General features: G+C 38.2%; 1 protein-coding gene across 1 annotated transcript in view; it reads left to right on the top strand.

Annotated features, from left to right (window-relative positions):
• LOC108567595 (plexin A3) overlaps positions 1-18,651 on the top strand; it is a 117,387-nt gene extending 98,736 nt beyond the window's left edge. The window contains exons 5-18 of the mRNA XM_017928149.1: positions 778-878; positions 12,196-12,325; positions 12,469-12,631; positions 12,688-12,896; positions 12,950-13,283; positions 13,349-13,695; positions 14,147-14,379; positions 14,465-14,750; positions 14,810-15,058; positions 15,130-16,173; positions 16,237-16,417; positions 16,477-17,190; positions 17,253-17,398; positions 17,476-18,651. Coding sequence (XP_017783638.1) covers positions 778-878; positions 12,196-12,325; positions 12,469-12,631; positions 12,688-12,896; positions 12,950-13,283; positions 13,349-13,695; positions 14,147-14,379; positions 14,465-14,750; positions 14,810-15,058; positions 15,130-16,173; positions 16,237-16,417; positions 16,477-17,190; positions 17,253-17,398; positions 17,476-17,649 — 4,311 coding nt within the window. The 3' untranslated portion in view covers positions 17,650-18,651. The remainder of the gene's footprint in view (positions 1-777; positions 879-12,195; positions 12,326-12,468; positions 12,632-12,687; positions 12,897-12,949; positions 13,284-13,348; positions 13,696-14,146; positions 14,380-14,464; positions 14,751-14,809; positions 15,059-15,129; positions 16,174-16,236; positions 16,418-16,476; positions 17,191-17,252; positions 17,399-17,475) is intronic.
• Positions 18,652-19,126: the final 475 nt, after the last annotated feature.

Here is a 19,126-nt window from a genome sequence, read left to right as displayed (position 1 = left end):
TACATTCAACATTTACAATTATCATAGTAAAAAGAAAGGGTTGAAAAACATACATATTCTTTTACTTCTCACTTTTCATGTCCATTATGAAATTTGCTATTACAACTAAACTAATAGCATTTACATTTACTTTTCCACCAAAAAAACAAACAAAAATTCATTCCATTAACTTAATTAATTTTAAATATTTTAATAACAAAATATTCATATTTTCCTTACACGAAAATGTTTCTAAATTATTATTATTAATATATTAATGTATTATTCCAACAAACAAAAAGCTTAAATTCCATTAACTTTCGTAATCGTACATAAAATTACATAATTACGAGTTTTATTGTAAACATCGTATTTTAATATAAAAACCGCATTTCATAATAATAAAAGAACAAAATAATGTTATTATATTTCGAACTCAGAAATTCTTGTTTGTTATACGTGTATATCATTATTTTGTTGAGCGTACTTTTTTTTTTCTATTCGTCGGAAGGGTGGAGGATTCGCTTAGCATTATTTATTATCACTTCGCTGAGAAAGCTTCGCGTTAAACTCTATTATCACGTTTCTTTTGAGTGGCTATTTATGAGTGTCTTCGTGACTTGAAGATAATCGAATTGAATTTGCATCGCTGAAAAACAAATTCCATGAATATGGAAACACTGAATTATGTTGCCCGGCGCATCCGTTTATATATATATTATTTTGTTTACTCTAACCTTGTTTTTCTTTCATTTTCTTTTCCATTCTAATACGTAGCTTCTGTTTGTCTTCTTCCAGGTATCGAAAGTGAAGGTGCAGGAATGCAGCGTCTACAAGTCGTGCTGGGATTGCTTAAATGCCAAGGACCCTTATTGCGGATGGTGCTCTCTGGAAAATAAGTAAGTCATTCATAATTTATTACGATGCTTCTTAATCTCATTTGAATATTATATAATTATTTTATTCGAAATACGTTTCTTGCAATGTTATTTTCCGGGATGAAATTAAAGAAAATGAATTCAGATTGTGAATTTTCTTTATAATTTTCTGAATTCAGTTGTTAACAAAGGAATTATACCTCTAAGTAGCGGAGATGACAACGAAGTTCCACAGTATAAACTCTTTGAAAACTTCATGAACTAGTTATTAACTTAAAATTGGGAGGCCTCTGAAAACCTGCCAGACCAGGAAGTCACGTTTCAATCCGCCCTTCGAAATAATAATGATAAAGGGGGATAAGAGGATGAGCGAGAAAGGGAAAGGAAAAGAAGAATTGGGGGTAGGAAAAAAAAAAGTTTTCCTTGCGGTTAACTCTCCGAATTATCGTTACCGCAAACTGTAATTGAGCATTGATTCGGAGCGTTATTAAATCCGTCGGTTTTGTGCTGAATTGGATCAATTACGACAAAGAGGAGCCTTCTCATCCTTTTGTAACAATTCCTCTTCCGATAAACAAATTATGAGAAAAAAAAAATACTTTCATCGTCGTAATTACTTTTGAAGCCGAGCAGAAACCTCTCCCTAATGGCCTATAAATACAAATACGTTATCTGCCGGTTAAATTTCCTTCTTCTTTTTTCTTTTCTTATAACTTTCTCTTTGGCTGCGCGAGAATCATTAAAGAAAATAATAAGTAGTCTGCGAGGGTGGAAGGGTGCAATTAATAAGGGCGCTTTACTGGTTGCGCAAGTGAATTTATCTAGTCATTTTGGAGGAACTTTGCGAAAGTCTAATTGAAAATTTTAATATTAACTCTTTAACGAATGTAATGATCAATTCCCTCCTTCTCTTTTCCACCCTCGCCACCCCTTTCTCTCTCTCTTTATCTTTCAAGAGCTATTCTCGTTCCAAAGCTCCGTCTTGGCTCCCCCAGACTTCGGTTTTGTGGGGTGGCGCGCAAAGTAATCAATCGCAACTATATTCCGCTCCGCCATTGAAATATTAATTGGTATGAATTATCCCCGTCGACTAGAACCTTTAGCGAATGGGATTTGGTTTTGGCAGGCCAATTTATCAGCGCGAAAGTTTATATAAACATGTTACGTAAGTGCTCACCGCACTAACCGCTCGCGCGCGCGCCTCCGCCCTTCTTTGTCGACACAACTTTTTCGCACATATCTTTCGCGAAATCGAGATGAAAGGGCTCTAATTAATTTACCGGACAGAATAAAGTTCCGAATAAAGTCCATTTCCGGGAAACCCAACCTCCTTCTGATATGCCGGATGCTCGAATCAATTTACCCCAACATTTATCTATACACTCTCGTACGAAAACTCAATTTCCTCCAAAGCTCCCATATAAAACAGAATACACGCTCAGAGAGAGAAAAACCACCCCAAATTTTACACCCCCACAATTAAACATTAAATATATAAGAAAAACAGTGAAATTTTATATTTATTCTCGAAGATGAAGTCGACTATTGAAGAAGATTAATGGATTTCAACTACATGCGTTTCTTTTGTGTGCGTTGTTAAGCAAATTGATGAAATTCCGTTACGCAAAGTGGGGAATAAATAATCAATTTGTTTTGATCGGACACTTGAGAAAAGTATATATATAAAAAAAAGAATATCCGTGTAAATTCGATTACAAAAAAAAACCAATTGAGTTCGATGGATGAATGGAAATACGATTTACCTATTACAAGGATAATTGTTTTTTTTTGTGCGCAATTCTAAACTTCTGTAAAATGAAGCTATTATATACTTTTATGTGTGATTCCTTGTGTGTTTTGTGAGGGTTGGGGATGTTGGATCGTTGAAGTGTTGGATGGGGGTTTCTTGTAAAACCCTCAGTTAATTTCTCAGTTCGGAACTTGTCTTGAATTACTGCACACTTGCGACCAGTTAGAAAGGTATCTACAATGTGGATCTAGATGGCAGACTCAGCCAACGACTGTCTCCCTTCCTTCCTTTCCTCGTGCAAGCTACAGCTCAACAGCCTGCATCGAACAACCCCTCACTCTATGGAACTTCAAACGAAATTTACGAGCTTCCGCCTAAATTAGTTTACAAAATATGGAAATGATTGAAGGTGCTTGGGAAGCCGGTCACCCGACTCCTGGATTGACATCAATTCTGGCGACTACTTATTGGATAACATGATGAATTGATTTTAATATACCTTCTACTACCCCCATCAAACACAATACTTACACGTCTCTGCGTATGCAATAATATATGCAAATTCCACCGCCGTCACCGTTCTGGGTATTACATAACTCGTTTGTCAGGTGCGAGCGGAGGCGGCAAGGTGTTTCGGGTTGCTCTGTTCTTCGAAATGGTAGGCAATAAACAATGCTCCAGTCTGCGAAACTCTATATATAATACGAATAATAAAATGAATATTATTTCTGCCATCAAATAATATTATATAATAGTGATGAAAATTCAAATAATCAAAAAACTAAGAAGTCATTTTTAATCAGATTATCGAATATTGGATTAAAGTTGAACTGAAAAACATATATTAAGTTGAATGTGAAATCAAACTGCTATAGGTTATTTCATCTTACCAATTGAAAGTTAGTGTAAGTTTATTAAGCATTGATTGAGTTTCAAATTATAGCATATTAGTACACGACTTGGAAATTGGATTTACATCGATACGGTATAGTTATTGAAGTAATAGTTGTTCTGGTTGGATATTAACTACTTGATTAGACTTGTTACTTATATAATGATTAGATTAGATCACGAACAATATGAAGATTTGTTATAATTGAAATAATAAAATATTACCTGAATTTAAAGATTAAACATAATTTACTGAATATTATCCAGAAATAATCCAGGATTTAATAAACCAATCAATACAACACTAAACAATTCCATCAATTCTCATTAAAAAAATGAAACTTGAAGGGATATTGGAAATACAAAGCCGGTATTTTACAAAATTAAATTTCGATTCGCTTCATTTAAAAATTGAATAAATCCACTTTTTGAAAAAATGAGGTAAAAAGTTTTTGTTTATTCTTTGATGGACGTTGTTGAATGTGATTGTTATGGGAGTGAGTGTATTTTGGTTTAGTTAGGGTAAATTATTGAAAGGTAAGGTTGGGGGTGGCGGCGTCGCGCATGTAGAGTTGTTGCTACCCTCTAAAATTAGTTCTGGAAGCGGCGTCCTAGATAAGTAATATAGATTGCGATTGGAACTTAATGTATAATATAATATTTATGGCAGTTCTCGTGTATCGGTTGACAAATTGGGGATCGTTGACGGGAAAAGGGGGGGTGGGGGTGTCAGCGGCGGTGGCGTTATCGATTTTACCATTAGTACACCTGTGAAAGGTGGGATGGGCGAGGGAAGTTCTCTCGAAATGCTCGCATTCCTGCTTTGACTAGCATCCAGCCTGGAGATGGTAATCGAACTTGCGGCCCCCGGAAAGGATTACGTAACCAATTAGTACATTAATACGATCTTTATTGGAAGCGGCCTCCAGAAACAAAGCCGAGAACGGCTTTGATCATCGCTGCTTTATGCGATATTTCGGTTTTCGTCAAGGAACTTTACCGGTTGACCATAGCCTAACTTGCTTCCATCAAGATGTAATTAAGCTATGAATATTTAAAGACTAACATCCCCCCACCCCCGCTTTCTTAGTGAGGAAGGGCGACCGTCGGAGAAAGCCATACATATTTAATAAACAATTCAATAAAATGCATGCAGCAACACTTTTATTTTATGTGGCTCCACCATTAACTTTTCAAAAGTGCTCCGCCATCCATCCTCTTGAATATTTTATGCAATGGAATAGAAAAAAAAAACAAACATCGATGGAGACACGGCGCTTGACAACAGCGGAGAACAACAAATAACATGAACTGGGCGGGGGCGGTGGATGGAAACGCAAATGGACCCAAAAACCGATCGGATTAACCGAAACTGCTCTACTCGATAATCCGACAAGCAATCGAATAATCAGATCGAATGCGACGTTTAATTGCGAGCAGAGTGCCCATTCGAAACATCTCTCTCACTCTTCTCATCCATCGACTCCGCTCCTACTTTCCTCTCAACCGACCCCGCTAAATGTTCCCGCAACTTATTAAAGTATTCGCGTAAGCCGATTTCGTAACAAATACCACGCAATCGTGGGCAAGTAACACCCCTTAAGTCCTAGAAATAACAACACTAGAGCGCAGGAGACGCGAATCTAATTTAAAATTTAAGTCTTTTTCCAAAGTTCCTTTTAAATCGATTAAAATAAAATGCTAAAATATTATTTTTCATAAAGAAAGTTACATTTACTAAGAAGAAAAACAGAAAGTTTATCTAATTAAAATTATCTATTATTCAAACATAATCATTTAGAATTATTATTATTAAATTTATAATTATTTTAAAAATAATATACAATCTTTAATCAAAGAAAATACAAATAAAAATAATTACATTACATAAAATGCGGCTGTTTTGTAACTTTTTTTTCTTTTAACTAATTGTCTTTATGTCTTTCATTATATTACATAAATGGTGAAAAAAATGGGAGGCTACACAACAAACGAATGTTTAGCAAAGCTTTACAAGAATTGTGTTACATTAAAATACTGTTCGAATAATACACATTATGATTTGGTTTGATACACATTTTGTTTCATGATCCTTTGTGTTTCATTGTAATTATCATGTATTTTTCCGCCCTTGTTCTCACTCCAAATAAAAATAATAATAGAAATGAATTTTATAATACGTCAATGAATGCATAGCATGAAACAATTGCGATATCAATATATTTTTTTATTGGATTCGTATTTGAATTTGGCCTTTCAGCCTTCAGCGAGGCGCGACCTTTATTCCATTATGGCGCCCATTATTTTTGCGTTTTAATTAAAAATTAGGTCCGCGAAATGAAAATGTTACGCATCCAGCACCGTTATTAGGGTTGATTCCCTTTTGCGAGAGTTTGGGATGGGGGGGGGTTGGGTTTGGTGAGGGTATTTCAAAATGGGGTTGTTGATTTGGTTGAAGCATTTTGGTATCTATCACGTCACAAAACCACTCCCTATGGCGAATGGGAGTTCGATTATTTGCATGTGCGCGTATATTCATCTTCAAAACTTGTCGGAATTTGATTCGGATTTTCGTATTGTTGATTTATTAAAATGCTGTGTGTTTTGTGTTGCGTGTATGCTTTCTGGCTGTGGCAGCTGAATGAGTATTTGCATCCAAAATCAAAGTATTCATATTGCTGATGGGGTGTAGCGATGTGGGTGGATCGCGTCGTTCTTATATATGTCAGCGGCATCAGGGGGCGGGTGATGTGCTAAAAAATATATATATATACGCCGCGGGATGAATACACCCCTATTTTTGGGGGAACGCTTTTCCACCCACTTTTTTTTACTCACTCACTGAATCATTTATACTTTTCCTCTTTTTCTTGTTATAGCCTTTAGTCCTTTCTTCAATCTCATCCATAACTACTAAGACTACTCCCGCCATTATTATTCAATCCTAATCTCTGCTTTTCCAATAATACATACATCTACTTTCAAATTTATAAAAATCTTAAAATTTCATGTCTTTAACTTTGAACGTGAAAAGAAAAACATAGGTTTTGAATGTTAATCATCTTCTTAACCTCTTTACTATGCGAGCAGATCAAAGGTTTAAGCACTCTTGAAACGGTTGTATCATTAGCTAAAACAAGTAATCAGCATAAGAGCTTGTAAATGTTATGACCACAGTTAATTTTAACATCGAGCTTTGGAGGAGGACAGGAACGTCTGTCAGCAATAAATAGGTGGTGGTATCTAGAGGAAATGGGTCGATGATATAATAAAACTTGAATCTATTGGAACTGTTGCGACCAACGACGAGGTAGTATTAGGGGGCGGCGATTTCGTGTTCGGGTGTTTGCGTTGTCGCTTAATATTTATGATGCTGCTAAGGTAAACCAGGCTGTTCATTACAAGTGAACCACATTTATCAGATGCATTGTTAACGGTGGACATCAACATTGTCACAGGATGCAACCCATTCATATCTCGCGCACGCAGGATTATTTAAATGTGAAAACACAATATTAGGACACAGGACTTGACATCTGCCAATTACACTTTTCTATGTACTTCTATTAACATTTCTTTTTATCTTCAGCCATTCGTTTTTCGCGCTCATCCTTTATTTGTCAAAACCAAAGTCTACTACCCGATCGCAAGGGAAATGAGTTTCATATCATCATCCTTTTCTCTCTGTGCATTTTATAACTGTCAAAAACAAAGAATCATATTTTCCAATCCTTTTCAACTCACGGAGATCTAATATTATTACCAATACGTAAGTCCTTTGATCATCTCCAAATCATTTCCAATCCACTTGTTTTCATAGGAATTGTATCAAACAAAACATTAAAATGAATATAAAAAAATGCAAGTTTATTTTTTAATTACAATTAAAAAAAAATATATACTAAAAGAGACGTACCACATCGAATATTGCTATATCGAAACAAATATAAATGTTTATTTATTTCGGCGGTTGTGAATTGCTGTAACAAAAGTTAACAAAACGCAACGAATGTGATTTGTTTATGCAAATAGCTTTAAATTCGGGATTTGTTGTTATCCCATGGAAACGCTATAAACGAGATTCCTGTTGTACATTTTTTTGAAAATATTATTTCGGTGTATAAAAATGTTTTATTTCGTTCGTATTTATTTTGCTTTGAATGTTTTTTTTTTGTATTAAACTATTTCATAAATTCGCATTCAAACGCAAACATATAATAATAACAAATGGCATGTTTAATGCTCGAATGGCTTTTATAAAATTATGGACACACAATGCACGAAAGAAAGACTCACGTACATTGAGTGTTCACAATATTGGGGGGAATTATTTGCTGTGCATTGATGAATGAGCTTTTTGGTACAAACGCAAATGCAAAAATAAAATTGTTCATTAGCAATAAGAATTTTGGTGCAAGCAGTTACAATAATTATAAACTAATTAATTTGTTTTTTTTATATTTCAAATATGTAATTAATAGATAAAGGAAAGTGTAGTTTATTAGTTGAAATAAGTGATGATAAAATAAGTTAGTTAATAATTAATTGGATTGAATCTGGAATCGATGACGGAATTAATTGGAATAATAATTAGGTAGAACAATGAAAGATACGTCGTTCAGCAAACCGAAATCTAATCAGAATCGCATAGCGTAAAGTAGTTTGCTATACAGCAACTTGAGCGTTCCCGCAATCGCCAATTAACTCTAAACTAATTAGCGAGCTCTTCGAAAGCGATAGTTTTTGTTGTCGTTGTTGTAGTTCTTGCATTAAAACGCACTAGAATCAAGGCGGACAAATAAAATGAATTCAATCTAAGAAAACAGTTTTAATTAAATAAATAAACCATCTACAACTATATCATGTTGATGTAACTTTGTTTGCTTAAAAGAAGTTTCGATTTAACAGCTTGATTTGGGAATACCGGATTGATTTAAGATTGCCTTTGTTAAGGCTGACGGTTCGTCAAGGATATTATTTCTCTTGGTTTCGCAGGAAATGAGTTTCGATGCGGATTTAAGGCTGCACCCTGACCGCCGAAACCGCCACCTTAATTACAACCTGTAACTAGTTTCAGGTGTGTAGCGAGTATTAAGCGCCGCCAGCTGAAGTGATTCATTTCGGCTCGGCCGTAATCATTTCGAATCACATAGTTAACCACGCGATCTCGCATTGTAAATGAAGTTTTGAATTGATTAAGGGCAAAGGATGGATGTTGGTTCTCGGCGTGGGTGGCTAACAACCCTCACACCCCCTTCAAGACCCACGTATAATTAAAGAGACCCCCGGACGACAACGCCGCCGCCGCCCCCAACCACAACACATACACATCGTGGGTACTCGTCAAAGCCGCATAATCTGCATAAAGTGTTTTTATTTCAGTTCCGCCACGATATTAACGCTTCACCGCTTAATATTCCAATTAGAATCAACCTTCTTTTTTTTATCAAACACCTCCACATAATAATTAATAATTTTTTTTTTAATTATTTTGCGATATCTCATTAAGTTTGCTGCATTGATTTGAAGATATTCCGAATTTAAATACGTACATACAAATAAATGATTAAAAGTTTGTCCTACTCGAATTGCAAATCAGATTCCATTTCCGGGATGCCACGTGTGTATGGCATACATTTTCACCTCGTATGCGTGTCAAAATTCTGCGTCTACGTCGCCTTGTTTATTTGGGGGAAGGGTGGCATAATCTGAATTGTAAATGAAGTTCGCGGATAGTTCTACTCTAGTTTATCTCACGAATTCACGTCTGTATTAAAGCAATTCGTAAAATTGACGCAACGAAGTTTCTTTTAAATTGTAATTCAAATATCAATTGAATTATTCATTAATATTTATGCTAGTTGTAAGGATTTTTTAGTTGAAGCTGATCAAGGATGAGTTGGCTGGGTTGTGGAATTATAGTTATATAAATATGAAATTAAAAAGGATTAGGAAAGTTTTGTTTTCTTTTTTTTTGTGGAAGAGTTAGAGGTTGTAGTAAATTTAATGAGGATGCTCGTAATTCAGATATTAAAAATAATTTGGCTTTACGGCGGGTGGGATTCCGAGTGGCGTAATAAGTTTTCTTGAGAGGGGGTGGGAGAGTTGGGGTGTAGTTTTGATGTGGAGACAATGGCGGCGTCGGCGGCTTGAAGGTCGAGGGGTTGGGTAGAAGGGGCATGGTTTTGAGATGAAGCAGCCGTCTTCGTCGGAAGTAATTTAAATTTTCGGAAATTACGTTCCTCGTAAGAGATGGACTTGGACGGAGGAGCCGTCCACGCAAATGAGCGCCATTCATTACTCGAGGGAACAATAAATAAACGCACCCCTCGCACCTAGCAGCATCGTAAATGTGGGGGGTGGCTTTGGGATGCTGTTAAAGCAAGCATTTCGAAACTAAGGGCTGCAATTATAAACAACCGAAAAAGACTATTCGATGAAAGTGATTAAATTTTGATATTGAAGAAAAATAGATTGACGGCGTTGGTGGAAAGAGATTGGAGGATTTAATGAAATTTCTAGTGAACCGCCCTCATTCTTATACCGCCCCCTTCAACCACCGACGTTATGCGTGGCTGCACGCTCCTTGTTTACGACAAAACGCAATTTGCGCCAAGTTTCGCCCAAAAATCAGCAAACCGTTACCGAAGCCACAATTAACGCGGATAACTTTCGCCAGGGGAGGAAAAAAAATCAATGAGAGCTCGGCTTCTCTGTACGTTACGTTACGTAACAAGCAAGCAAGGCAGGCAATACCGTAGTCTCCCCCCAAAAACTCGCAACGAAACTATTCCGAATGAGAAGGGGGAAGAGTATCAGCAACAGCTTCGAATTCGACAAGAATGCGCTTAGCGTACCCAAGTTGTAATTACTTCGCCGTTATAAATCCGGAGAGGGTAGGCGCGTCTTACCAACTTTCCAGGTACCCCTCCCATATCTGGAATAAGTCGCAACATCCCTATGTACAGTTATATACATATATATATATATACTTCTTTTCTTAGCCCTCGCTTATAGTTTGACAATTTATCTACGTTCCGACGAACCTCCTTCCCCTGCCCGCAAACGCAGAATGGAAGAGAAAGAGAGAAGAGTTAATTATGCGAATTCCTCCATCGTACCTTCGCTCTTGCGTAACGTCTTCAATATTCCTCTCCGCCGCGCTCTCACGTGAATCTATAAATTGCCTCCTTGTTTTATACGTGCCCCAGGAACTTTCCAACAAGAAGGTGGGTATTTCCACCAGCAAACCCTAGCACCACTTATGCATGTTTATATAATAGTCTCCCGCTTCGCGCTTTTTCCACTTCAGTTTCATTTGCATAAATTAAAACTAGCGGGTGTGCGAAATTAATATCTGCCGCGGAAATAGTTTCTCCTCACAACACTAATCCTCAATTCCAACTTATACTGCACCAATATAATTTATTATTCTACCTAAAATTATTAAAATTTTATTATTAATTAATAAATAGATTCACATTACCTCTTTTCCAGATTAATTTTATTTAATTTTGTTCGAAGCAAGGGATGCCTATATATTAAGGGTAGATCTATTGTTACTTGATATCTCTTGATGTAACCACTATATATATCCACTATATAATCTCAATACTAGGCAATCTCAAAAAGGCATTTAGCGATTTTATTATCGTCTTCTCTGTTCTTATTAGATTTATTCTCTTCTGCTGCTGAGTAGGGAAAATTATGCTAAGTGCAATTTGTACATCAAATTATCTTCTGCTTTTAGTCGCTTTCTACAAAGATTTGTATTGCTTGAAAGTATAATTCGAGGTCGAAAACTAAAGAGCGACATGATCTTAAAATGAAAATCCGAAATTATGCAGTAAAAACCATTAAAAGTCAAAAACCATTACTTTAGTCAATATTTATAATTGAATCGACTTGACGCATGGATGAGCTTTATAATTGATTGATCATCGTTGAATAATTGAAATTGGTTATCCAGGTGAATTGTTAATGTAGTCATTATTTCTAACTTATTATTATTCATGGATCAGTCTTATTTGCATAATTAATTCGTAGAATTATTAATAAAACAATTCACAAAATATACGTCTACGTCAGATCCATTAGGTGATTGATAGTTTCGGCGATGGTCGAGCACCGTCGGTCCAATTTCCATTTCCATTATTTTCTGAAACGCGAGAGTTTTCCGAAATAATTTCGCGTGATTTAATAGGTCGACCATTGTCCACCTATTACGTATGACACAACATTTATCCTGTATAATGTAAAAGCCTAGGGAGAACTTAAAGGGAACAAAAGCGAAAAGAGCTATATTTTATGAGCCATTGAGCCAAGTGCGCCACCACCCATATAGAGATATAAAACCCTGCCTTAAAATATATAGGCGGGGAAAAATATATATGATATGAGATTGGAATGTGGGTAATACAGGAAATAGAGCCATTAACGTAATTCCAGTGTCCTGGTTGATTAAAGTTCAATTACAATTAACAATTGTTAACAACTCTAGTTTGGATACGTATTTCGAAATTAGCAATTTATATAAGACATCATCTCTTCCATTCTTCCACCGCCTCCGGCGAGAATATGAGATGAATGATTGTGATTATGAATTCACACTACATTCGTGGGGGTTGCGAAATACAATACTTAACTTAAGATATTTTTATTAAATGCGGTTTCTCTTTTTTTCTCCCTCTAACACAGATGCAGCATCCGTTCGCATTGTCAAGACGCAGCCAAAGATCCTCTGTACTGGATTAGCTACAAGAGTGGTAGATGCACGACCATAACGACCGTTACGCCGAACCAATTACAAAGAACGACCGCTAGAACGGTAAGTCTTTCGAAAATGATTTCGTTTTTGCTACTACGATGCATCGGAATTATTAGTTCGAAACCAGTTTTCCCACGGCCACGGCCTTCTAATATCCGGAGTATTACTCTTAATTAACAACGTTTGTCCACCCTCTCGCACAGCTGGATCTCGCTATTGATAACCTGCCGACCCTGTCTGGTCAATTCCTGTGCGCGTTCACCGCATTGGACAAAACCCTCATCACCAACGCCACCAAGAAAAGCTACGGCGTCAACTGTACAACCCCGCGCACCGACTCGCTGCCATCCATCCCGCAAGGACAACGTAAGCCCCGCTAATTTATATCATTTATGTTAGTCTAAACTAATGGATTTCCGTAGATCACTTTACCGCCAAGCTGTCAGTACGCATGGAATCTGGTCCAGATTTTGTGGCAACTAACTTCACCTTCTTCGATTGTAACACCTACAGTTCCTGCACCCAGTGCGTGTCATCGTCTTTCCCTTGCGACTGGTGTGTTGATGGACACAGATGCACCCACGATACTGCTGAGAACTGCAGAAATGACATTCTCGTGACTGGCGTCAACGTAAGCTTTTCAGGATGGTTTAAGAAATAGAGAATATAATGAATTGTTTACAGCGAGTTGGGCCCAGCTACAGATCCGGACCAGCCTTTTGTCCGACCATCAATGCCTCCGTTGGAAATTCTCCTGAAATCTTAGTCGCTTCTGGTATTAAGAAGGCAATTCGCGTCAAGGTTCATATCATAGGCCAATTTATAGTTCAAACTAGATTTGTGTGCCAATTTAACATAGAAGGTAGAGTGACCAGCGTGAATGCCCAGCTTCTAGGGGATACTATCTACTGCGATCAGATGGAGTTCTCGTACACCTCAAAAGCTCCGAATATTACAGCTACATTCGCTGTAATCTGGGGTGGATCTAAGCCGTTGGATAATCCTGACAATATTCACAGTAAGAACATCACACATAGTTTAAAGCTATTTGCTCAAATTGACTGTTTTCGTTTTTTTTTTCAGTTGTAATCTATAGATGCAGGGATATGGCAGACAATTGCGGGATGTGTTTAGCACTCTCTGAAAAATATGAGTGCGGTTGGTGTCAGAGCACCGATCGCTGCGAGGTGAAGGAACAGTGTGAAAGGGGATCTGCCGTTTGGTTGAATCGCAGTCAGACCTGTCCTAATCCTGAAGTGATTTCCTTCAGACCAGAGTTGGGCCCTTGGGAAGGAGACACGAATATTACAATTGAGGGCATCAATTTAGGCAAGACGTTCCAAGACATCTACACGGGTGTCAGCATAGCAGGCATTAACTGCCAGCCTTATGAACATCTTTACATCAAAACCAAACAAATCGTCTGCAAGGTAAATATGATGGATATAATCCGATGCATAACAATTAATATCGTCTGAATTTTCTCTACCCGTGTTTGCATTAAAATTTTCACGGATGGATGTTTGTCATAATTAACGTAGTGGTTCAATTTAAACAATTTGTCAGTGCTAATTATTGATTTGAGCAGCCGTGAATTTATATCGAACATAGGTGTAAACATATCCTTCACCATGCCCACCCTTCTGGCTATGGTATTCAATCTGGCGATCTAATTGATTCTCAAGTTGGCCGAGCAGAAAGTGTCAGGCTGGCTAATGTAAGCCTAGCAGGTGCATTTGGTCAGTCGGCCGTGGTCTATAAAGGGGGTCCCTACACACCGTCCCTTTATAGGCCGTAACTACGCCAATTTTCGAAATCCCAATTATCGCGCAATCAGAACAGTTCGGCCAAGTTCAACTAAATTCATTGTGTATTTTCAAGGTTGACGGTCCGGGTACGAACGAACAAAGACAGGGACCGGTGGTCGTTAGAGTGGAGGATTACAGGGGTGAATCGAAGACTCATTATAGATTTGTCGATCCCTCGGTCACCGGAATCTCGCCAAAATATGGTCCGAAATCTGGAGGTACGATGCTACAGATAACCGGCCTCTATATGAACGCCGGCAGCAACATACAAGCTTTCATCAACGATTTGCCATGCAAGATAGTTTCGTAAGTATACAATCCCTAATAGGGCGACTAATAAACAAATAAGAAAAAGAGCACCATATATCAACAATGTTTGGATATCTTTTAGGACTGATCAAAAACACGCACTATGCATGACAAGTGCTTCCGATAAGCCTGTGGCCGGCAAATTAAGGATGAAATTCGATAAGGGCGATAGATATTATGAAGACGAGCTGTTCCAATACGTGGATGATCCGGTGATTGAGTCTGTTGAATCCGGAGTTGCGAGCCCGGTCAAACAGCCGAAGGGCATTCCGGCAGGCGGCATCAAGATCTCCGTTGCCGGAAAAAATCTTGCTTACATACAGAAGCCCCAAATGTACGTCTACTACGAGCAGAAGATGTTTTTTAGTGTAAGTCGAAACTCACTAATCGCAATCGTGACAGGAAAATAATTATCTGCTTCTTACAGGCATGTACGGTGATTAGTAACACGAGTATGACGTGCGATAGTCCGATTATTGAAGTCGAGGAACTTAAATTGGATGCGGATAGTCCGCTCCCTTTGGAGTACGGTTTCAGAATGGATAACGTGTCCGGTGTGCAGAATTTAACGTTAAATAATAATTTCAATCCGTTCTTGTTGTATCCGAATCCAGTTTTCGATCCGTTCGAGAAAGATAAAGTGAAATACTACAAATCTGATTATCTTAACATAAACGTAAGTGCCGATTCAATGTCGCAATGTTGTTCCCTTTAATAATTGAATCCTATTTTTAACGCTATTTCTAGGGTCAGAATATTGACAGGGCTTGCCAGGAAACCGACGTCGAAGTGCGGATAGGTAATAGCTTCTGCAACGTAACGTCACTGTCTCGACAGCAATTGACATGCAGACCTCCGGAAACCCAACCCTCTGCTCTGGACGAGCTCGGCCAAGCGAATGGCGAGGAATTCCCCGAAGTTATTGTTATCGTCGGAGGAACACTGCGTTTCGCAATTGGTAGCCTGTCCTATTCCTCGCCACAAGGAATAAATGGCAGCCTTTCGCGGCCGATACTTTATATGATTATCGCCATTGGTATAGTTGTTTTCATAGTTTTCATTGCGTTCTTGGTAGCATACCGAAGGAAGTCGACTGAGAACAATAGGGTTCTCAAGAATATGCAGGAACAAATGGATATACTCGAGTTGCGTGTTGCAGCCGAATGCAAGGAAGCGTTTGCCGAATTACAAACGGAGATGACTGATTTGACTGGAGATTTGACGTCCGGTGGAATACCGTTCCTGGATTATAGAACGTACGCTATGAAGATCCTGTTCCCCAACGTTGACGACCACGTTGTATTGCAATGGGATAGGCCGGAGCTACTGAGGAAGGACAAAGGTCTCCGTTTGTTCGGGCAGCTGATAATGAACAAGACTTTCCTGCTGCTATTTATAAGGACTCTAGAGAGCAACCGATATTTCTCGATGCGCGATCGCGTGAATGTAGCATCATTAATAATGGTCACGTTGCAAAGTAAAATGGAATATTGTACTGACATCCTAAAGACTTTACTGGCGGAATTGATCGAGAAGTGCATGGAAGGGAAAAGCCACCCGAAGTTGCTTCTCAGGCGTACCGAGAGTGTCGCTGAAAAAATGCTAAGCGCATGGTTTACCTTCTTGTTATATAAGTTCTTGAGGGAATGTGCCGGCGAACCGCTCTTCATGTTGTTCCGCGCTGTTAAGCAGCAAGTCGATAAAGGACCTGTGGATGCGATAACTTCCGAAGCTAGGTATTCACTTAGCGAAGAAAAATTAATTCGACAATCAATAGATTTTAAAGCAATGGTACGTATTAATTACACATTTTATAGGCAAACTTAATTAATACATTCCTTTATTCATTTATAGACGATTTATGTTTCCATTTCGCAACAAGCTGGTTTCGTTGGCTTAGATCACAACACAGAAAACGTTCCTGTCAAAGTATTAGATTGCGATACTATAAGTCAGGTGAAAGAGAAAGCCTTGGACAGCATCTATCGCGCAACCCCGTACTCGCAAAGACCAAGGAAAGAAGATTTGGATATTGGTTAGTATTAAACTTATATTGCAGTATCATTACAGGGCTATAATCAACATATATTTTAGAATGGAGAACAGGTACATCAGGAAGACTCATATTGTACGATGAAGATACCACTACGAAAACCGAAGGAGATTGGAAGAGGAGGAATACATTGCAACACTACAGAGTACAGGATGGGGCCAATTTAAATCTGGTTTCCAAGCAGAGCTCAATATACAATCTGAGCAGCATGTACACGGACAAAAACGACAAGAGTCATAAGTACGAGACTCTTAATATTAACAAATATAATTCTGCTAGTCCGCCGTTGAGTCGCGCAACGAGCCCTTTGAACAATGACCATGATCAAGGTGTCCGCGGTTGGCATTTGGTGAAACATCACGACGCTGACGCCCAAAGAGAGGGCGAGAGGGGCAACAAAATGGTATCAGAGATCTACTTGACACGTTTGCTTGCCACCAAAGGTACCCTGCAGAAGTTCGTAGACGACCTGTTCGAGACGATCTTTAGTACCGCGCACAGAGGATCGGCATTACCTCTGGCTATTAAGTACATGTTCGATTTTCTTGACGACCAGGCACTTCAGCACGGCATAGCCGATCCAGAGGTCGTCCATACCTGGAAGAGCAACTCGTTGCCACTAAGGTTCTGGGTAAATCTCATTAAAAACCCCAACTTCGTGTTCGACATACACAAGTCGAACATCGTTGATTCGTGTTTATCTGTAGTTGCTCAAACCTTCATGGATTCCTGCTCCACTTCCGAGCACAGACTAGGTACTTAAATAACACTAAAATTACTAGGAACTTGGATAGTCATACTATTGTTTCATTTACAGGTAAAGATTCACCGAGTTCCAAGCTTTTGTATGCTAAAGATATACCATCCTACAAAGAATGGGTCGAGAGGTATTATTCCGATATCAAGATAATGCCAGCTATCTCTGACCAAGATATGAATGCGATGTTGGCCGAAGAGTCGAGGGTAAGTTTTTTTTTTTTAAATTTTCTTATTATAATTGAGAATGCCCTGCTAATGATGTTTGCGATTGGTTATTCCAGCTCCACACGACTGAGTTCAACACGAATTGCGCCTTGCAAGAATTGTATACATATGCTGTGAAGTACAACGAGCAATTGATGGTTACGCTAGAAGAGGATGAGTTCTCCACCAAGCAACGCTTGGCATATAAGTTAGAGCAGGTGCACAACATAATGACGGAGCCGCAACCGTGATACTGGCCTGACTTGACGCGGCCTTCTGCGCCGCCGATCTCTCCCATGCAACCTTCTGCTCCCCAGGAGTTAGCCTGCTGATGGCCATCATGTTAGGAAGGATCGGTTTTGGCCGTCGTCATCATCGGAAACTCAGTGCCAGTTCCATACTGGACAAAACACATATCTACGGAACACTATCTGTATGTTGTTGGATCGCCGTTTAAAATAGTCGTTCAGTGTCGGAGCAGTGCCCAGTCAGTGACTTTAAGTGCCTCTGGTAGGAATGAGCTGCGTACTGTCTCCATGAAATTAGTGTACTATATTTTTATGATACGACAGTCTGTTTATTGCTTTGCTGTGCTGAAACCTTCAGCGTTTAGTCCAATACACCTGCACATACGCGGATCGAAATTCCCAGGTGACATTACCCTTCGCGTATGTGCACGTCGATATTCTACGTATTATCACAAAGTCTAAAATGCTTTTTTGATAATTGTATAATGAATGTACCTTATATTTATCCTTGTACAGTTTAATATTTTTATATTTTGTTCGATGCAATCATTAAGATTGTCTTCCGCATTTGAAGGAAGCAGCAGGGTGTAGTGTTTATTTGCGACCTCTCAATCATTCATGCAACAGACCCAAGAACCCAACCCACTCCTACCTAATGACCCCTACCCCTTCGCCACATACAAAAAAAAATGCCATTCGCTAACCTCACCCCCGCCACCACCCAAAAAAAAAAGCCTACGTCTCTCAGTATCTCTTTCTCTCGTGTCGATGTGCCGTGGTCTGTTTAAGTGTTGAAAGGCTGTGCATTTCCATTAAACCGCACAGCGAGGACTCTATTAAATGTCCCTCACCCCTTCATTCCTAACAAGTCCGCACCACATAACCATTTCGAAAACAAATACATTAAACAAAAAAAGACAAAGTATCCCCCGAAGCACTAAAAACCTGTGTTCCTCCACGTAATGTACATTCAAAAGCAAACAAGTAAAGAAAAAAGAAATACAATGGAAATGTTTTCAGGCTGTAATTTAATTGATATTAAAGAAAAATAATCTTTGTCTTTAAATTAACTTGAGGATTCCAAATAAAGTGTGGAATATATATATAATATATATATATATTTATATATACATAGATATATTTATATATATATAGATATATTTATATACATATATATATGTATAAGTGTATATGTATAATGATGATGTATTAAACGTAAATGGATGTAATTGTTCGCTCTTCTATTATTATGCATTATTATTCTTCCTTCTCTCGATGTGTGTCATTTAATACTAATAATACGAAATATAACCGTCCTAAACGATGCTAATATTCGTCGCGATCGACTTCTTTCCCGGCTAACTCGAAATGAAAACGAAAAAAAAAAAACATAAGAAAAAAAAAATATGTATGTATGTGTAAATGTATATGAAACAAATAACAGCAAGCTATCACATTTCTTCAAAGTATAAACTAATTG

The sequence above is a fragment of the Nicrophorus vespilloides genome, unplaced genomic scaffold (genome assembly GCF_001412225.1).
Source record: "Nicrophorus vespilloides isolate i.1.1-1 unplaced genomic scaffold, Nicve_v1.0, whole genome shotgun sequence".
NCBI lineage: Eukaryota > Metazoa > Arthropoda > Insecta > Coleoptera > Silphidae > Nicrophorus > Nicrophorus vespilloides.
The sequence above is the reverse complement of the archived record's forward strand: the minus strand, read 5'-3'. Positions and strand labels throughout refer to the sequence as shown.